Below are 22,062 nucleotides of genomic sequence, written 5' to 3'. Positions count from 1 at the left end.
GGTGACCATTTCCCAATAAGAATGTTATCAGGAAAATTACGCCCGGCTGTGGAGTACAGACAGTGTTTATGGCGGATTGCATTCTGTGCTTCACGAAGGCTGTTATTGTGTGTGCTAATAAGCACCAAGGCTTACTGTATGGGGCCGACAAATAGCGTAGAACAGTACCAGCTCAATGTGGAATAAGGCTGTTTTTACACATAGTTTTTGGATCAGTATTTTTAGTGAAAACCTAGAATAGGTTCATTGTAGTTTGAGTTTGTGTTGGTTCTAGAGATGAGCGAACCTCAAGCACATTCAGGTTCATCAAAGCTTAAACTTTCAGCATTTGATTACTGGAGGCTAAAGAAGTTGAATGCAGCCCTAGGGCTGCCTAGAAAACATAGATATAGTAATAGGCCAAAGGCCGTATCCATGGTTTCCAGTACTCCCTACGGCTGCATCCAAATTCTTCAGCCACCGATAATCAAATGCAGAGAGTTCAGGTTCGGATCAACCTGAATGTTCTCCTCTCTAGTTATTTCTTTTTCTTGTTTTGGCAAAAATACCATCTTTAGGATGAGGCAAAGTAGTATAAAGCCCCATGCACACAACAGATTTTCTCAAGGATTTTAGTTGAGATTCCATTTGTATTCGACACCAAAATTCATGTCAATTCCACCACCAAGCTGTGTTCCTTTTTTAAAATGAGAACGCCTTGCCGTCTACGCAACATAGATGATTTATTTGTATCATTTTGAAAACTGTGACATGGAATTCGGTCTGTGACGTTGATTTTCCAGCATGGAAACTGCATAGCCAGGATGCAAATTAGTCAAATTGAATGGGGTTAAAGGGGGGACGACTCTAACCTGTTGAAATGTCCCTAATGCACAGAAGATGCCGAGGAGGAAGGTATGTCTCTTACCTTGCTCCTCAGCGCCATTGCAGTGCAGCTAGTAGTGTGCTCCATGGTCCGGTGAGACCGTTATGAGCACTGGGGCACCCATTAGGAGCACTGCCTGCCCCCATAGCACTGATCCGCTTATAGGTCCCCTTTAAGTCTGCATTCAAAATTGCAGCATACAGAAGGCAAATAGGGTTAATAGTTCACGTACACTGTAATAGAGCTTGTAGGACAGTGCCCTAAGAAGCATCATGAGCTGTCTCTGGTATTGCAGTTCAGCCCAATTCAAGGGAATAGAAGTTAATGAATGATTGTTGTCCGTTCTAGTCAATGGGCAAACATTTGAGTCAGAACATGTGGCCATAGTATGAATGCAAAAAATGCATCTGTACTACTACCTCTACACCAGAAAACCTTGTATTACACGAATAGCAGCAGTGCCGTCACCAGTGCATCTCTCCTGTGCGGGAACGTCTTGATCGTTCTTTGTATCTACCTTGGCCCCGGTCCCTCATTTATTTATTATTCTGTTTTTCTCCCGGTGGCTGTTTGATGTTCCTCTTTTCAGCTTCAGAAGCCATTAAACACATCTTTAGTAATTATATTGAAAGCATAGATGAGTGGCTGCACATTATTGAAACACTAATAAATGTCTTCACGCTACAGTCCCCCCAGACAAATAGGATGTAAAATCTATTACAATTTAAAGCAGGGATTTTTTTTTTTTTTAATTTATGATAAGAGTTTATTCAATATTTTATAAGTGTTGTTAGTAGAAAATTAGATGAATAACTTTGGTGCTGACATCATTTACTTATTTCAGAACTGATTAATAAAGATTTCACAAGGTCAGGATGGATGTAGAGCAAATTTGAGGAGATTTTTCCAAGAATGTATATTGGAAGAGCTGTGTCCACGGAGACTGTATGGCAGTATACTGGGCTGTATGGTTCTGTAGGTGTTTATAAAAAAAAATGGCCAAGTGGTTTTAGAATGCCTACATTGTTATGAGACCCCAGACCGGACCACTGAATTAAAGGAGTGATCCATTGCTGCAAAAACATGGTCACTTTCTTCCAGAGACAGCACCACTCTTGTCTCCAGTTCAGATGTGGTTTGCAGTCAAGCTCCATTCACTTCAATAGAACTGAGTTATAAAGCCTACACCCAAACTGGAGACAAGAGTGGTAACCCTTATGGTAATATCAGACCCCAGACCAGATGCCTATATTAATATAAGACCCCAGACCGGAACGCAAAATTAATTCCAGACTATGTTAAATACAGACCCTGGACCAGGCCCAAATGTTACTATCAGACCTCAGACCAGACTTCTAGGTTAATATCAGACTGCAAATCAGACCACTAAAATTATTACAGACCCCAGATGACCCCCACACACACACACACTTACCTCCCTGGCTCCTGCCCACATACCCACTCCGATTCCCGGTGTGCAGACACTTCCTGGTAATAAGACGGGACTTGAGATGTGATGTGGCAGACCCGCTCAGCCATTCAGGGGCAAAGGCGAGACACCGCTACAGCTGCTGAATGATGCGCTACATAACATCTCAAGTCCCTTCTCAATACCAGGAAGCAACCGCGGGGACCGGATCGGGACTGTGGGTGGCAAAGCAGGAGTCAGGAAGTTAAGTGGATGTTATTTTTTTCACCCACATCTTCCGGGGCATTCTTAAAAAAGGGCACCTGGCTGGACTACTTGTTCAAAAGCAGAAACAGATCAAACTCCTATGTTAATTTCAGACTCCAGACCAGACCCTTATGATAGTATCAGACATCAGACCACATTTCTGCAAGTGTAGCGGATATGTCCTGCTGTTGTCTGCTAGTATGGAGGGGAAGGACACTATGAATGGAGGTACTGGGTAGCTTTTATGTTGGCTATGGTGCACATACTGTAGATAACTATGCAGTACAAGGTTGCAGCAAATGGTCACGTTCCTAAAGAGGCAGTGGGGGACTGGGGTCCTGTATTATAACAATGATTGTTGGAATATCAGTGGTTGGACCCCCACCAGTCTACCATATATCATGTCCAGTGCAATATTCCTTTGAGGATGACTACATATTCCAGTACATGCATTTTATTTTTATATTTCTTGGTGTCATATGGCTGTGATTTGTTTTCCCAGAAACAAGTTTATATGTAATTGGTTGCACAGCAGAGGCTGTAATGACAGTCAATGAACAAGTGACCTTTCTGTGACAGCATTTCGACTGCCGTGTACAACCACTTTGGTGTGTTATGTCATGTATGACCTTATTTTTTAATCTCTATAATGTGGCATGATGTGCAGTGTTTTGCCAATAACAATATTTTGTGACTTTGCTTATAGAGTTATAATCAGCTTTAAAGGGGAAATATCAGCAGGTTAGACGAATCTGACCTATAGATAGCACCCTATAGCACTGGGGACACTGAGGAGGAAGGTATTTGTGTTATCTTCCTCCTCTGCGCTGGTCCTGCGATGTTAGTCGGGGGTAAACTCTGCTCCGGAGCACCCTTAGGAGCACTGCCGCATCATCCGACTGACCCCCTCCATTGATTATCATTACAAGGGGTGGGCCTGATGATGCCTTAGTGCTCTTAAGGGTGCTCCAGAATGGAGTTTTTCCCAACTAACAGCATGGGACCAGCGCCGAGGAGGAAGGTAAGAGATATACCTTCCTCCTTGGCGTTCCGGGTGCTATAGGGGGCTATCAGCAGGTTAGATTAGTCTAACCTACTGATAGTTCCCCTTTAACATCCATGGCATATCCACAACATATGCCTTAAATGTCTGATAGATCCTGATCTCACACTTATTTCCAGAACAGGGAGGCCTTATCCAATGCTGCGGCTACTTTATAAAAAACTGAAAATTCCTGACTGTAATTGTTACTTGATTGTATATCGTTTGGGTTTTACACATATCCAGATTTTTCTGATATGGCTGATTTGATTGTGTACAGTCCATTACCCGATCTCCTATTTAAAGTAATCAATATAATTAGATCTCATATTAAAAGTTGTCCCAACTACTACAAGTGGTAGACAACTCATTGCTATGGGGGGATAGTATGATGAGCCACCCCTTTAAATTAGTGTTAAATAATTTACAATTTCATATTAAAGTATCTGAAACAATAAATAGTATAGGTTTTTAGTATACGTATTTTGGGTGTTTACGATCATAAACTATTTTATTTTATCATTTATCATTTACTAGTTTATTGTATAGATGATAAGAATTAATAAGGTTTATCATTTGTATTCTGTTAAAAAAGTATGTTCCATTGAAGAGTTATGACATTTACTTTCATAGTATGGCGCCATCTCATATCCAAAAAGTATAACAATGTTCATGTCCACCTACTGAGCCTGGGTCAGGAGGACACACATGCTCAGACGATCTCCTCGCAGGCAAGCCTCTTCATAGGGATCATTTGTCCACTGCAGACCAGCCATTGGAAATAGATTTTTGCTTGTCAGGGAATGGGAAGGAAAGTTAGGACTAGGGTGTGTGTCAAGATACCATCAGAGGTCAGAACCATTCATATTCTATGCTGACATATATCGCTGAGTAATCCTGAAGGACCCATTCAGTTTAATGGACCAAATGTAGTCGATTAGTGATAATGTCTGGTCAATAGACTGAATGTAAAATTTAAAACGATCTCTGATGGGTTGCTAACATATATCTCAGACGGACCCTTGAAACACATTGTGCACCCAGTGCAAGGGCCCTATTCCAGGGGACGATTATCGTTCGGATAATCGTTAAATCTTTCGGAACTAAGCAATAATTGTTTGGTTGAATAGCAGTTAATGTTTAAACGATGAACGAGAAATCGTTGATCGCCTAATAAGACCTGGACCTATTTTTATCGTTGCTCGTTTGCAAATCGTTTGCATGGAATAAGACGACCGCAAGAACAATCATAAGTAACGATCATCGTTCCGTGTAATTGGGTGAACGGTTTCAGGTTGTTCGCAATAGTGGTCGTTTGAGATCGTTTATCGTTAACAATTATCCGAGCGATAATCGTCCCGTGGAATAGTGCCCTAAGGGTCCTATTACACGGAGCAATTTTTAACGATTATCGACTAACGATAAACGATCGCAAACAAGATTGTTTATTGTTAACCTGAAATCATTCACCATATTACACAGAACGATAGTTACGATCGTTACTATGATCGTTTATTCCTTCTGATCCCAGCAAAACAATGAACAATGTGCAATGAGGAAATTGGGCGAACGAATGTGGAATTACATCGAACAATTAACAATAATTTTAGGTTCAGATGTAAATCAACAATCAACGACATACAAACGACTTTTCGATCGTTGCCAGCAATTACACAGAATGATTATCATTTAAATTTGAACGATATAACGATTTTTCACACGATAATCGTCCCGTGTAATGGGGCCCAAAGTAGTGACTATATTGTCAGCTGCCAGAGGAGGAAGGAGACTGATTTTGTTTGGAGACAAAAAATATGGGAAAAAATATTTTTTATGCTACAAACACTGTAAATAGTGTAAAACAGTGATTTATGTAACTTTGGCATGAAAATGATTCCTGGATAACCCCCTTGAAGCTTTCTTGGGTTAATTCCAATTAAAATTACATTCTAATAGCAGATCTTGCGCTGTATGTGAAGATTCATATGGAGAATAAAAGAGAATAGTCCCATCATTGCATTAGCCTTTGTGTGTGAGAAATAGAAGAGCAATCTGACAATTGTGACACCGCGTCCCCCCCTCCCCCCCACAGGAAGCCGACTTAATGAAGGAAGCCCCACATAACGGCTAATGAGGAGATAATTAACGGGTTCACTCCTGATCTGTGGATGAGGCGGCTGTCATTGTGTTCTGATGGTGATGGAGATAAATAAATGAGGCTTCGCTATTACTCAATTTTCCTTCAGAATCCCCCCCCCTTTTTTATTAATAAATACGCTACAGCTAATTTGACACATTATGCTGTTTGTGCTCTTGCTTTTATGTCTGTGTACGACTTGTTATTTATATTGGGATGTAATAGTCCTTCCCTCGGCACATAAATGTAAAGAATTCTCCTGCTTTTTACATTACGTTTTGCTGAGGCCGTACAACACGCAAATGACTAAGGTTATGTTCACATCAGCAATCTTTCGTACACTGCACTTACATATGCTGGATTACTAGTAGTTAGTCTACTACTATACTTTACTATTATACTAGTAGTAAAAGGTATACAAATATATAACGTGTTTTATTTACGGAGACACATGGAGGGAGATTTACGAAACTTGGTGTAAAGTGAAACTGGCTCAGTTGCCCCTAGCAACCTGTCAGATTCCACTTTTCTTTCCTCACAGATTCTCTGGAAAATGAAAGGTGGAATCTGATTGGTTGCTAGGGGCAACTGAGCCAGTTTCACCATGTTTGATAAATCTCCCCCTACACTGTAGCCCCACTCTATACGGTAGTTAGCCACTATACTGTAAGTCTCTCTATAGTTAGGCCTCCATACTGTATACCTTAGCTTTCTGCTGCCACCTCTGTACTAATTGTCCAGAGCAGTAGAAAAGCCCCATAGAAAACCTTTCATGCTGTGGACAGTTCCTGACACGAACAGAGGTGGCAGCAGAGAGCACTGTGTCAGAAAGAATACACCACTTTCTGCAGGAAATACAGCAGCTCATAAGTACTGGAAATTTTTTAAATAGAAGTAATATATAAATCTCTATAACTTTCTGGCACCAGCTAATTTGAAGAAAACATTTTTTCCTTAGAGTACCCCTTTAGGCTATGTTCACACAACGTATATTTTCGTAAAACCATGACCCTTGTACAATTGACGTGATTTATACGAAAATATACATTACATTGCTTCCTATGGGATCCCCCACATAGTATACGCTCCGGGCGGGATCCCAAGTGGCGCTGCAAAGAACTGACATTTCAGTTTTCTGCAGCCGCTATTCAGTGAATAGCGGCTGCAGAAAACCCTGTCAGTTCACACAACAGACCGAGCGGCTCCGAACGCTTGCTCTATTGTGTACTGTGGGAAATTCTGATGCTGGCGTGCAGGGATGCGCCCGCGTCAGAACTCTGCGGGCCGAAAGATCATCCAGGATGATCTTTTCAGAGACCAGCTGTTCTGTGACCCGGACGGGTCACGGAACGGCCGGTCTAATAGGAGGTCTGAACATGGCCTTAAGTAGTATCATAAATAAGGCAGAAAACCACAGAAACCATACCTCATTTTGTATGACATGACATTCTAGTCTAATAGAATAAATCAAGACTTCGGGCAACAACGCATACCCTGTATTTTACCTAAGGCAGGGCCTTTGGGGTCCATGACAAAAGAATCATCGAGTACTGTCTGAGTTGTAATAAAAAAAATTTAAAAAAAAAGTAAAAAAGTTCAGTGTTGTTCTTTCTAAACAATTTACTATCTAATCTTATTTCCACTTCCATATAAAAATATAAAACTCATTTCCCATTCATTATTATGATTTTTTTTTTTTACCTTTTCAATGTCAGCAAGAGAAAACAAAACTCAGATATGAAAAATAATACATTTCTTGTCACATTTTCGGCAATCAGCCGACGCGACAGACACCAATTAAAATCCGCTGCTACATTATCAGCGCCACTAGATACTGTATATCTTCGTCATACACTCTCAGGAGATGGAGATTTAGACGCCTCCTGAATGTTAATGTTCTGCTTTCATACAAGATTTATTGCCCCTGTTTATTTTATATGTTACTTCAACAGAAAAAAATCATCAATCAGATCGTTTTTTTTTCTCGAAATGTTTCTCCTCTTTGCATTCTAAGTAGTGTTTTATCTGCTGCGCTGAGTAATGAAATGTTGCATACAGTTATATACAACCTACTTTTTTTTTCTAATAAGTTTTAATATATGTCTTTTATTTTCCCTTCAAAAGATGGAGTGTTTGGGAGATGTCAGCGGTTACCGGTGATAGACGTCTTCAAGTACGAAGTTTCCCCCCCTGTTATCCAGCGTCTCAGGACCATACTCCAGAAGCTGTCACATAGAGGTAACTTGTTGGGTGTATATCTTACAGAAGAAGGGGTGGTCCCAAAATACATGTTTATGTCACACTTATAGCATCCTATAAGATTGTTGGGGGGGTGGGGGCTCCCCCACCCCTGTCATTTTAATGGATAATAACCATGAATGTGCAGCCAGCTCTGTTTGGTAGATGAAGACTCTAAGATCAAGATCTGATTTTTTTCATGTTCCTAAAATGATCAAGATGAGCGAACCCAACAAAATAGAGATACATTGCGAACTTTGCAAAAACTTTTGTTCGTTTCAGAACTGAACTTTATGGAAGGTTCGTAACAAGCTTGTGAAGATGGCGGCCGCACGTGTTAATACATTTAAAAAGCAAAATTAGGGTATGCTCACCTGTCCGCATACCCCCGATATCCTCCTACAGTTTTCGATTGTCCCCCACTGATCGCAGCCGTATCCAGCCTGCTCAGCCAATCACTGACTGAGACTTGACAGACTTGACTCAGTTGTTGGCTGAGCGGGCTGTCACTCCTGAGATGAGAGTGACAGCCCACTTAACCAATCACTGTTCGACTAAAATCGGCTGAGCAGGCTGTCACTCTCATCTCAGTCAGGAAGTAGATTCTGCTGCGCTCAGGGACTGCGAACAGGTAAGTACTGATAAACAAATTTGCCGAACTGCCCTAAAACAGCTGAACGCCTGCAATTGTTTAGCTGTTTTAGTGTGGTTTGTTTAATGTTTGGTTCGGACCAACCCAAACTTTTCTTCAAAGTTAAGCGAACCCTTGGTGAACCGAATATTTAAAATTTTTCTAATATTTAAAATCTCAACATTTGGGACGTAAAATTAGCTTTTAATGTTAATTAAATTAACATACTAAATTTATTAAAGAAGATATATTTTTTGTGGTCACCAATCACAACCATCAATTTAATAAAGATGAAGGATTATAGTGTATGGATAGAGGATCACATTTTTTTCTAGCAAAAGGACTCTATAATAGTGTCTCTTACAGGTTTTCTCTGGTTGCTGAGGTACTTGTCAAGAACCATTAGGATCACAAGCGTCAATGGGTCTTTTTCATTCACGAGCAGGTGTAAATCATGATAAATCAGGCGTGGGAGGAGGCCACACCTCCTCCCTGCCTTGCCCCGCCTCTCCTGCCCATCCATTAGATGAGTAGGTGATACGACTGACAAATACCACGGAAAAGGGGCGAATCTGACCCTTTTTTGTGGTGTATGCCAGAAGCGCACGTTGATTAATGTCCCCTTCAGTTGGAATTTTTTTTACCCACACCACTGTGGCTAAAAAAAGTTGTGTTGTGTGAACACCAGGTTCAGAACACCTGGGTGAAAGTTGCTTGGAGCATTGGTGGATTTCCTGATGCATGGGTGAGGAAATGCATGTGAAAATTGGATTTTGGATATAACGTCTGACGCATTTAACAGGCCACTAAAATATCTATCCAAGCACTCCTACATTTGTGATTCACACCATTTAGTGAGCCAGTATATATAATTCAGCTAGTATTTCCTTCCGTAGTTGTTCCTTTCTATCTGAAAACTCCCGGAATCCTTTTCTTCAGTTGGGTCATGTGATTTCATGATGACTTCCCTTGAAATTCAATGTGTTTCTGTGCTCTCAATAGGGGTCACCATCTTAGCCAGAAATTTCTACATGGTGTATAAGTGAACTGTAACACACTGTGGAACCTCTTCAGAAATCTGAAGTTTTTAAAAAAGGCCTACAAGCATCTTCAATGGTGAGAAGGTCTTCTATTCAGGTTTACTCTTTTTGGACAATCACCCGAAACATATACCATTTGGGAAATCTAGGGATCACTGAATAAATGGACCCTGAAATTATTTATAGCAAGTTAGCGAGCATTCACGCGTTCCGTGACTACAATCTGTAAACGGACGATGTGTCACAGACCGAAATCACGAAACTCATGATTCATTATACCAGTTGTACACAGCTTATAGATTTTCAGGTCTCAAGAAACTTTCCAGGTACTGATGTACTTTAGTCTATATGGGCATGCTGGCTGTTGTAGTTACCCTACGGCTGTATGTCGGCAGTTTGTTCACCAGACAAAATAAAATGTTTTGCACCCCTAAATGCTCCCAGTGCAGAACAATCTTCAGAGACTTCCGTAACTTGCCAAAAAAGTCTTAACTTTCCCACTCTCCAAGCAGCCGAAATAATCGTACGCCGCGCCAGCAACATGTCCCACTTTGACAAGTGCAACCTTTTATAGCAAAAACAACATCAAACAAACTCAACAACCCTGGGAATAATCAAAGAGCAAAAGGAAATGGATGTTTTCCAGCAGATGGTGAAGTATAATTAATTCCGTGATGAGACAGATCATCACATTCATCAAAGTAACAAAGTGATAGTGAGAAATAAAAGATATGAGAGCGTCTGCAGCCGATCACACTCAGATTGACTTTAATGTACGAGGCCAGTATGGGCTGCTATGCATGTTCCTAACCACGGATACATATACTGCATTTATTAAAGCTTAACTTCATTGGCTGCTCTGTCAGTCAAGGGGAGAGATGGCATTTGCAATGTCTTTAAAGTTTTATTTTAGGTGCTGATCCAAGGCTGGTTGCATGGAGAAAACAGAAGGGGGATACATGTAGTGAGCGCTCACTTTTTAACCATTAAGAGTAGTGTGAAGGTTCTGCTTTGCTTAGTTGCTATTTCCATATGTGATGCCTGAAGCGTCTTTATGGCTGAATATTCAGTGGCACATGAAAGCATCGTAGATTCACTATCCATACACTTCTCATGAGCTTTGAAACATAGGATCCCTCTTTTTTTTGATCAATTACACATGAGGACCGGTCTGTTTTCACTTCTGCAGATATTTTCTGTTTTTAAATTTAACTCCTTAATGAGCGAGTAAATTTATTTTTTAAAAATTTCATTTTACTAGTTAATAGTGCATACAAAGAAAAAATAATAATAAAAAAAATAATAAATGTGCTTTTGGCCACAACTTACAAAGCCTTTTTTTTGGCCACTTGACGGACATTTTTTTGGATTGTTATCATTTCATGGTGGAACAACGCCCATTTTTTTCTAAGTAATGCCCATTGTTTGACCATGAAATGATGACCGTCCAAAAAACAGGCGTCAGATGGGCAAAAGAAAAATTGCCCTCCCTGGGCAGTCCTGGAGTTCTCCTTAAGGGTAGCTTCACACATAGCAAAATCCCTTGTGATTCCCAGCACTGTCATTTTGAATAGATTTACATACTAGCAGCGTAATTTTTCATTCCTATCCGAGTATGTATAGCGCCATGCTCCTTAATCCACCCTGGCCTGGTGAATACTTTACCTCTCCACCCTCTGGCTTGCTTCTATGGCTCCCGGCATCCTAATTGGCTGCAGCGGGACGTCAGGATGCTTGGAGACACATAAGCAGGCTGAAGCACAGACCGGTAATGTATTCACCGGACTGCGGTGTGTTAAGAGGGATGGCACTATATTGTACATACTAGCAATGGAATGAAAATTCAGCGCCAGGAATCGCAGTGGATTTCACAACAGAACTCGCAGCGGGAAATCCGCTGCGATTCACTGTGGTGGAAGTTCCCCTTAATGATTTCTCCTAGTTAACGGGCAATCAGGAATAAATAATGAGAAACCAGGTGCAAAAGGAGGCCACGCCCTCTTAATGCTTTGTCATGTGCACCCCCCCCCCTCCCCGCTTGTCCATCAGGCAAGCAGGAGATATGTTTGAAAAAGTTGCAGATTTAAAAAAAAAAAAAAACTGGGAATTTTTGCAGATGTACACTAGGCCCAGGATTATTAAATGCCCCTAAAACGCTGAGACCAGTGGTTGACACATACATGATGCACAGGACACCATTGCTGTGTTGATGGTGCTGTAATCAATTGTGGGGTAAATATATATTATTTTTACTTTGTGTGCTGGTCTAATTTCCTCTAACTATTAAAAAACACTAATAAAGTTGTAGACAAATTCTGATATGTACAGTATATGGTTTTCCAAGAGCCCATTCATGTGGAGTTATGTTGATATAGAATAGAACAAACTATAAGCAGAACAGTTTGGAGAAAATTATCCTAATCAAATGATACTGCAAAGAGTCCTGGGGCATGGAGTTCCTCCCCACAACTTAGTGCAGTCATCCAGATGGGGATTTTCACCGCAGGATATCCAGCTTTCTAATCCTGATAATTATGTAACATTGGGACAGATGTCACGGCCGCGGCGGCTTCCCGCGTCCCGGGTTTCCGCCGCGACCGCCTCCTGTCCCGTGCAGCTGCCGGGGTCCTGGTGCAGGGACCCGGCGCTGCGGTCTGTTCGGCCCCGGGGGGCGCCTCACCTCGTCCCGCTCCTCCTTCCGTCTGTGCCGGCCGGCGCGCGCGTCCCCGCCTCCTAGGGCGCGCGCGCGCCGGCTGTCTCAGATTTAAAGGGGCAGTGCGCTCCTAATTGGTAGTTGCACCCAATCACTCCCCTATAAATCCCAGCATGCCCTGTCCCCTGTGTTGGAGCCTCTACATGCTTCCCATAGCGTTGGCCCAGCCCCCTGTTGTTCCTGAGTCCTGTCCGTTACCTGGTCCCAAGTCCCTGTTCCTGAGTCCTGTCCGTTACCTGGTCCCTAGTCCCTGTTCCTGGTTCCTGTTCCCCTGTCACTCCACCTGTTCCCGTGTCCAGCCTGTCACATGCTCTCTCATCTGCAGACCATTGCCTGTGCCATCTCCTGCCACGCCTCGCCTGCCGACACCAGCAACCAAGCCAGGGGTAGCGACCTGGGGGTCGCCTGCCGCAGCAAGTCCATCCCGCCTTGCGGCGGGCTCTGGTGAAAACCAGCGGCCCCTTAGACTCCGCCCCCTGGTGAGGTTAGTGCCATCGCTGGTGTCGGTCCAGTGGATCCACTACTCCAGGCGTTACAACAGAAGACATGATCAGGTTGGAGATGCATTGGAAATTGGTTCTGGCATTAGTCTGATTTCTAATTACATTTCAGCATCTCTGTGGGCGAGAACAATGTATAACACCATTCTCATTGTAGTTTATGGGAGTCCATGATCTCTGGTGATTGCGGTCAATATTAGTAACATTGGTGCACATTGTAGAATCTCCAGTCTGTAATGGAGTAAACTGGGAGGAATCCAGAAGTCCCCTATCGGCTAAATTGGCATCTGAAATAAATACTGTTTAAGGCTATGTTCACACTATGTAAGTTTCCGGCCGTAGCGCGCTCCATGAATAAGCGGCCCGAGATTTACGTAGTTTGCGTACAATGCAAAGTATACGATCTACGGCTACACAGTTCACACTACCTACAAACTTACGCCCGGATCGTATGCGATGCCGTTAAAAATGAACCAGACCATTATTTCGGGACGGAAATGCTGTAACTTACGCCCGTAGCGTAACATGCGGTCCTGTACGGAGTGGTGATTTCTTCTTTTTTCCACTTTGATTTGCTGATCCAAAAGGTTCTGTGGGGTGTCTGGGGCTAGCCGAAGATATCCCAGTAAAAGACCGCTGTCAGCTTCCCGAGCAGCGTACGTAGCTTACTGGCGTAAGTTCGCGGACTGTACGTAGCCAGCTGCAACTTGCGTAAATTCCGGCCGTAGTTTTACACGTATATATGTCCGGCCGCAAAAAATATGCGGCCGGACATATACGTAGTGTGAACATAGCTTAAAAGGGGTATTCCAGGAAAATCAGGAATATAGGAAATCACGGGGGGTCCGACCTCTGTATCCCCCGTCAATGCTGGGATCTCCACCCTACAGTAACTATGGCAGCACTAGCGTTGTGTTCATAGTACAGGATAGATGATGTCATAATGCCCTGATTTGTGCAAATTTGTGGTAAAAAAAAGCTGGGATTTTTTTGCAAATCATAGAATTGTAGCCAGGTGACAGTACACCACTTCAATTATAAGTTTTATTGGGTGGCCATGGGCCCCCCATGAGCTCAGGGCCCTGGGCTACCACCCAAAACGGACCTATTAAAATCTGCTACTGGCTCTGTTCATTACTATGAAGCGTCAGAAAGAGCCGAGTACGCCGCAAGAGCGCTGTACTCGGCTCGTTCTGTCAGCTCCATAGGAATAAATAGAGCTGCGGGTCATGTGCCATACCTACGGCTCTATTTATAATACAGAGGCCGGAGACCCAATATGGAGATCAGCGGGGGTTACAGGGGTCGGACCCCCCGCGATTTCCTACTTTCCTACTTAAAGCGTAACTGTCATTTCAGGGTATTTTTTTTTAAAACATTAAATATCAACAGTTCAAGCGATTTTAAGAAACTCTGTAATGGGTTTTATAAACCAAAAGAGTTTCCTTCTGTACTAAAAAAGCAATCTCCCAGCCTCCCCCCTCACTTCAGAAGAAGCAGGATTTCTGTCTCCATTATGTGGCTATGGAGAGGGGAGGGGCTGTTAGGAGTGACTGAGCACGGAGGATTTCTGCACAGCACAACACCCTGCAATCTTCTCTGAGTAAGTTCATAGATAAGCACTGACCTTTCTGACCCCTGAATCCTGCGGTTTAGAAGCCCAGAAGTCTACAAACAGCTGACCTTCATGTCACCTCTTCCTGCTCCCTTATCTCCCTCTGCCCCTCCCTCCTCCATAAGGATAGAATGGAGAGAGCAGAGCCCGTCTTCACTGGCTTCTCTGTAATGAAGATGTGTTTGCCTGATAATGCACAGATAAGAAGTCAGGGGGGGAGGCTGGGAGATTGCTTCTTGAGTACAGAAAGAGGCTTTTTTGGCTGATAAAACCTATTACAGAGTTTCTTAAAATAGTTTATACTACTGATTTCTGCAATAAAAAAAATATGACAGTTACGCTTTAATTTTTCTTGGAATACCTCTTTAAGGCTACAACCACACAACCTCTTTTTTTGCCTGTTTGACTGCTGTTATTTTGGACAGCTTTCGGACCCAAATTATGGCCATTATTTTAAAACAAATATCCGTTATTTGTGGAATACGGGTGTTTGTTTTGAAATAACAGCCATTATTTGGGCATGAAATGAAGGTCATCATACTGCCAAAATAAGACGTTGTGTGGTTGTAGCCTAAGGCTATGTTCCCACTTTGGGAACATAGTGGGGAATGGCATCTGTCTCGTAATAATGACGGCAGCCAAGAACGATCATAATCATTATTATTGACCGTCTATATTACGAGATGGCCGCCTTTCCTTCCTGTGTTTCCGAGGTGAGGACAGAGCCTAATACAATCATATACTGACATCCAATGACATCTTTTATTAAGTGTTTGCTATTCTTTCTGTGAAGCTATGACTTATTAATGACATTGACAAATGGCACCACTGATCCAGAGTTCGTGAATGGATGCCCTTTAGACAAGGCATATGTTCTACCTTGGTTATTGGCCTATTAACTTCTAGATCTTTCTCAAAATGTAATCATCTGTCATTTTTTTTCTATTTTGTGATGTTTTCCTGAGGCAGAATGTCATATTTTGAGTCTTTTTGTCCTTCCTGACTTATGGCCTGAGGCCATAGTATATCCTGCGCACATGCAAAACACTGTAAAGTGTATAGGAAACTTATAGTAAAAAGTTACTTCTATCAATACTGACACATTTTCAGTTCAACCAAAATCAGGCGAGTATTAAATAATTAAAGAACTGACCAGTGAAATCTATATGGCTGATCTGGTTGAACAGTAAGAATTCGCTTACCCCCTCTATACAGTACTGCCAAGTTGGTTGGATCTACCAAGTGCTGTCAGATGGATTTGGGGGTATTTGGGTTTTGACTCCTTTGGGCCCAGGCATATAAGTAATGTCATATAAAACAGTTGTCTCCCTTTAAAATCCCTGGTTTATGCAGTCCTGTACGGATTATAGCATATGCCTTATGAATTTGGAACCATCTGTTCTTCTACCTCTTTAGTTCTTTGGTCCTTGTTCCTAGTTCCTTACGTACGTATGTCTGTCTTCTTCACGTAACCCTAAAATTTGCATATCTTAAAGTTGCTCCTGTTTTTTTGCTTTTGCCTTGATTCCAGTTTATAGTTTTTGCTTAGTCTCTGGGTCCTAAAGTTTCCTGCTATTTCTGCAATAGTGTGCCATCAATATTCATTTGCCCCATCATTCATTCCATCACCAGTTCCAGTTATTTATTGATGATTTTATATTCTCGTCCCCTTTACCAGATTGTAGCGATATGTTCTTGGATGTTTTTCTTTCGACTGTCTGTTTGTCCTACTTTTCTGTTCTACTTTAAGTCCTATGGGTATGTGAGTACTGGGACCTACAGTTAGGACCAATTAATGTGATTACTAATGGTGAAGTCCTAGTCCTGCTGGTTTTATACAAAACATCAAAGACCCATATCTCAGCTTGCTAGAGCCCTATAAATGTGTCATGCATTGGAGAAGGGTTAAACTGAACATTTGAATTTTGAGATGTTGACAGATGTAGCCACTGCCAACTGGTGACATGCTACTCTTTTTGCATTGCACAATATCCTATTAGAGTATTGCACCACATAAAATATGTACAAGAACAGCAGCTCCAGTCTGTTTCCGGACTCCCTGCTCCTATAGGTACAGTACTGGACATTCGAAGGGCCAGACAGGAGAACTCCTGGCACAGTGATTGCAGCGAGCAGTACTATACGCATCACTGCCCAAGTAGACTTGATATCTTTGGCGGCAACTACATCTGCAATTGAACTTTGAGGTGAAGTCAGAGGGTTGCTGCTCAGAAGTCAGTGTATTGAGTGGTGACTTTCTATTGCTAGACATTGGTCTACTTTCTATTGATAGACATTGGCTCAGTCTGTTCTATGAAGCAGATGGGTACAGATTAGTTCTGTTATCCATCGGCATCTGCCTACTCATCTATGCAAACTTAGGGCAATAGAAGCAAGGTGCCGGATCCTAGTTTTACTAGTAAGTGTTGAATTTTACTTTTAACTAGATTTTATGTGCAACATAAATGGAACACCAGAACAGACCATATGCCGCGTTTTGTCTGCTGCGGGGGAAATTAGTGGCTAGACTTTGTCGCCTCTAGCTAGCAGCTGTATAAAACAATACACTTTATATAGCTTTATAGAGGTTGTTATTCAGATAAACAATTCATTATTCTTTGCAATAGATTGTAGCTGCCTATGACTACCACCGTAATGGGCTTAAAAGCTGACTGTATGGGGGGAATTTATCACTTCTTTGTTCAAACTTAGGCTGGGCTAATACTACGTTTTTGCAATACATTTTTTTCATTTCTTTTTGGAAAAAACAGGTGGAAAAACGGATGCATTTCATTGACTTCCAAATAAGATCAAGTACGTTTTTGTTTACTTAATTTTTTTTTCTTTGTAATGGAAGTCAATGGAAAAAGTGGATCAAAACAGATGCACAAAATTGCATCCTTTTTTTTTTTTTTTTTTTTGCAAAAATGGATGAAAAAAGATGGATTGCAAGAACGTAGTGTGAACCCAGCCTTATACAGTGGTACCTCGGTTCTCGAACATAATTGGTTCTGGAAGGCTGAGCACCTGCCCCACAGAGCGTAAAAACACTCCATATCCCCCGCAACAGTGAGAGGCAGGAGCGGGCGGCTATTTAAACTTGCCGCCATGCTCCTTCTCCACTCAGCTGCGGGGGACACCCTGTAAAGAAGTGGGGATTCCCCTCATTATGATGGGATTCCCCACTTCTTTACAGGGTGTCCCCTGCAGCTGAGAGGAGCAGGAGTGCGACGGCAAGTTTAAATAGCCCCCCGCTCCTGCCTCTCACTGCGGGGACACCCTAAAGCCGCACTGCTCCCCGCACTGACCTGTCACTCCATGTCCCCCCCGCCGGCCCGGATCACTTCTTGTATGTACTGTATCCCCCGCAGCCGCACGCATCTGCTGTTCTGCCGGCAGTCCCGCTCACTAGCTCCTTAGCTGCTTCCTCCCGCTGCTCCCTGCCGCGTCTGCAGACTCTCCTTTATCCTGCAGATGCGGCGGGAAGCAGCAGGGAGAAGCGGCTAAGGAGCTGATGAGCAGGGCCGCGGGCAGAATAGCCGATGCTTGCGGCTGCGGGGGGATGCATACAGGAAGAGCTCCAGGCCAGCGGGGGGGACGTGGAGTGTCAGGTCAGTGCAGCCGGCTTTAGGGCGTCCCCGCAGTGAGAGGCAGGGGCGGGCAGCTATTTAAACTTGCCGCCGTGCTCCTGCTCCTCTCAGCTGCGGGGGACACCCTGTAAAGAAGAGGGGAATCCCCGCTTCTTTACAGGGTGTCCCCCGCAGCTGAGAGGAGCAGGAGCGCGGTGGCAAGTTTAAATTGCCGCCCTCTCCTGCCTCTCAGTGTTCCCGAACACCTAACCTAACAGTTATTCCCCTGGTTTTGTTCGGACACCGAGCAATGTTCGAGTACCGAGCAAAACATCAGGGGGAAATTTAGTTCGAAAACCGAATTTTTCGAATACCGAGGTGTTCGGGAACCGAGGTAATACTGTACTTTCTTCCTTTCAATTGTGCAAAATGTATCAAATTAGCTTTTTATTGAATTAAAATTTAATCTTCTTAATGACCGATCGTAGACAGTCATAGAAGGTGCCACGGGTCTACCGTGCAGGGATAGCCGGAGCTCAGCTGTATGGCAGCCAGGCCCCAGCTGTATTTACCAGGAATGGAGAAACCTGAGTTACTGGTAGATTAACCCTTTACATGCTGCGGTCAGATTATGAAGAGTCTACAGTACTATATAGAGTCTGCACAGTCTAAAGCCCCTATTCCATGGGGCGTCTGAGAGGAGCAAATGAGCGATGTCGGCGCTTGTTTGCTCCTCATTCCCGCCACTGTTCTACACATCAGCAGCAAGCGGGTGAAAACAGGGGAGGCCGCGGGGAGCTGTGGGGGGGCAGCCCGGGTGATCGCTAGATCGTCCGGACAGCCTATAGGGCATATCGCTGCTATTATTGTCGTTTGTCTTTCCACATGTTGAAAGACAAATGACAGCAATGATCAGCCGACATCGTTCTTGTTGGCTGATCATTGGCTTCTATTACATAGGACGATTATCAGCCATAACGTCCAATATTGGCCAAATACGGCTGGTAATCGTTCTGTGTAATAAGTAAGAGAAAGAGGAAATCCCAGCACTGCCACTACTTGTAGGTGGGGTGAACAATTAGCTTGATTCACTGCAGCCGCTAATGGGTATATCGGTGAACTCAGCAGTGGTGCTCTCTTGCAATGTAGTAAGTCACAATTCATATTGATGCAGATAATAGAATAGATGAACGGCACTCACCAATCTGGTATAAATATTTATTGGTGCATCACACGACATCGAAAAAACATGCGGCATAGAACAACAGGGGCGTTCCACTAGGCTACGGCCGTTTCACTCTGACGTGCTTCCTCTGGCCAATGGATACTGTTCTATGCCGCATGTAAGATGTTTTTTTCGGTGTTGTGTGATGCACGAATAAATATTTATACCAGATTGGTGAGTGCCGTTCATCAATTCTACTATCTGCATCAACATCAGGATGACGCAATCTCCGATGCCGATGGATCTCCATGGCAGCCGATGGGTCTTGTGAAGACCCTCCAAGGCTGCTATGAATATCTGAGTACTTGGCTGTGTCTGCAGTACAGCCAGGTACATTGCTTCCCAGCATAATGCTCACAGGCTGAATACACTGCACTAGGCAACTAGTGTGTGATAGTAGTGATCTAACGATCACTGGAAAAGTCCCCTTGTGGGACAATAAAAAAAGTAAAAAAAGAAAAAAATGTACATAAAATGAAATGTGACAGGGGAGGGGTTAAAGTGCTAATTGACAGGTGAGACGGTTTTTGTGGTGCAAAACAGTAGTAAATAGTGATAGTAAAAAAATACAGTTTGATAATGGAAACACCTTAGTAAATAAGGGCCTATATGTTCTTTTTTATTAAAAGTTTCACTTGTAGAGGTTTATATTGCCAGGATATGGCATCAACTTACTGTATGATCGGCAGGGTCCTGACCTCGGGAAATCCCACCAATGAAGAATGAAAAGGACATAGAACTGGTGTAGTGCAGCACAGCAGTCATCCCAGTGATCCTTAGTGGGTCCTATCCATTTGAATGGGGCTGCACCACTTTTGTGCAGGGGGACATGGCATATCACCAGAACATTGTCCCTGTCAGTCTCACATTCTCACAGTGCCATCCCAATCATAAAATAAGCCCACCACTATGAGGCTATGTTCACACGCTGTATAAGACTGACCGATCTCAGAAAAGATCATCCCGGCCAGAGCTGCTCGCTCCATAGTGTGCACTGACAGGGTTTTCTGTGCCCGCTATTCAGTGAATAACCGCCGCAGAAAACTGACTCGCGGAGCCACTAAGGATCCCGGCTGAAGTGTATACTATGTCGGCATAGACGGCAACGTTACATACATTTTTGTATTAATCACGGCCGTTGTTGCAATCGGCAACAATGCCCGTAGTTTTACGAAAATATATGTAGTGTGAACATAGCCTAAGATGTGAATACCCCTTTAACCTCACTTCTATGGAGGGGATAAAATTAATATTATTCCGAGCTGTAAAGAATAATAGCTGTGTTATAGAATATAAATATATAGGCTTCTATGGATAATGTGAGAATTGTGTACATGAATAATAAACACATCTATAAGGTATCGTCTGTATAGAGAAGTATGCTCTCCATTGTGTAATAGATGGCACTGACAGATTTTACGTTCTTTAATGGCGATACGCACAGCCGCGCTACAATACAATAAGTTAAATGAGGTTAGCAAGTTAGGCAGCCTTGACACGTGAAAGATGTGGAAAATGAATGTTCTCGCCGTCAGGATTTCGCTAGACTGTTATTAACAAAGACACTTAAATAATGTCAGCTTGGCCGCAGTCAGTGTATCTCTACAACACATATCCTGCATTATAATGAATCCTTTACGGTGAAATAAGGCCGTCGGTTTTGCTGAAGCAGAATGTTCGATGCTATAGAGACGACCTTTGGAGAGACGTAGATTCTTGTTAACTAACGCTGAGCCTCTGACAGTCTGTCTATTTGCCTACTCTACTCATTAACACCACGGAATCAGCTAATACATCTAATACATCACCATCATGATAGTCTATAGCAGGACACACAGCAAAGAGCAGCGTACAGTCATCTCTATAGTGATAGGCAGGCATCAGTGATCAGGGTGTAAAACCTTCCGTTGATATGATGCCCTTTTATGTATACCATCTAGTGCCCCAATAATACATACATGACAGTGAGGCCAAGGAGAGTTGTCATAGTCAACCCCCAGTGGCCTATAGTAATGGAAGTGGCACAGGAATAATTTGACAAACACAGTTAGACTATACTCAATAAATACACACCAAGCTTGGTGGTTACATGTGAGATATATACAGTACAGGGGTACAGTTAAAGGGGTTATCCCACATAGAGCCGTCTTTCCCATTGGGCAGGGTAGGCGTCTGCCTGGGGGCTCATGACTCATAGTGGGCCCCTCTGCACTCTGACCTGACTGGAAAATACTGACTCAATTTGCTCCTCTATCTGTCAATGTCATTCTCTCTTGTAAGACGGGGGCTACGAACTGCACCACAGGGACCTATGCCCCCCGCTATGCCCCCCGCCACACTTACTAGAGTCTGCTCTTCAAATTCCTGTGACGTGGGGCCGACAATTGTCGGTGGGAAAGGGTCGCGGGGCGGGCGGAGTTCACAGCTCTGACCAGGGGCCCATAATGCTGTTAAGATGGCCCTGATCCCACAATCAAAAGTTATCTCTCATCTGTAAAACATAGGATAACTAGCTGATTGGTGGGAGTTAGATCACTGGGACCCACACCGATCACAAGTATGGAGGTGAAATATCCCCTATAACTCTATAGGGCTTCTGAGCATAGCTCCTATTTAAAGGGAACCTGTCACTATCTATCTATGTATGTATCTATCTACCTATCTATCTATCTATCTATCTATCTATCTCCTATCTATCTATCTATCTATCTATCTATTTCGATAAATAATTTATAAGTTATACAAAATATTTTCCAGTGCGGAAATATATTGATCAACTCAGTTTTTCCTTCTACGTGATGTATGTAACATG

General features: G+C 43.0%; 1 protein-coding gene across 3 annotated transcripts in view; it reads left to right on the top strand.

The window, feature by feature from the left end:
• The window catches only part of PTPRN2 (protein tyrosine phosphatase receptor type N2), a 742,556-nt gene that overhangs the window by 169,914 nt on the left and 550,580 nt on the right, over positions 1 to 22,062 (top strand). For all 3 annotated transcript variants that reach the window (XM_069958896.1, XM_069958895.1, XM_069958898.1), the window contains exon 3: positions 7,844 to 7,957. In XM_069958896.1, the coding sequence (XP_069814997.1) occupies positions 7,844 to 7,957 (114 nt within the window). The remainder of the gene's footprint in view (positions 1 to 7,843; positions 7,958 to 22,062) is intronic.

Source organism: Dendropsophus ebraccatus, chromosome 2 (genome assembly GCF_027789765.1).
Source record: "Dendropsophus ebraccatus isolate aDenEbr1 chromosome 2, aDenEbr1.pat, whole genome shotgun sequence".
In the NCBI taxonomy this organism is placed as follows: domain Eukaryota; kingdom Metazoa; phylum Chordata; class Amphibia; order Anura; family Hylidae; genus Dendropsophus; species Dendropsophus ebraccatus.
Note: the sequence above shows the minus strand (reverse complement) of the source record. Positions and strands in the feature narration are given on the sequence as shown.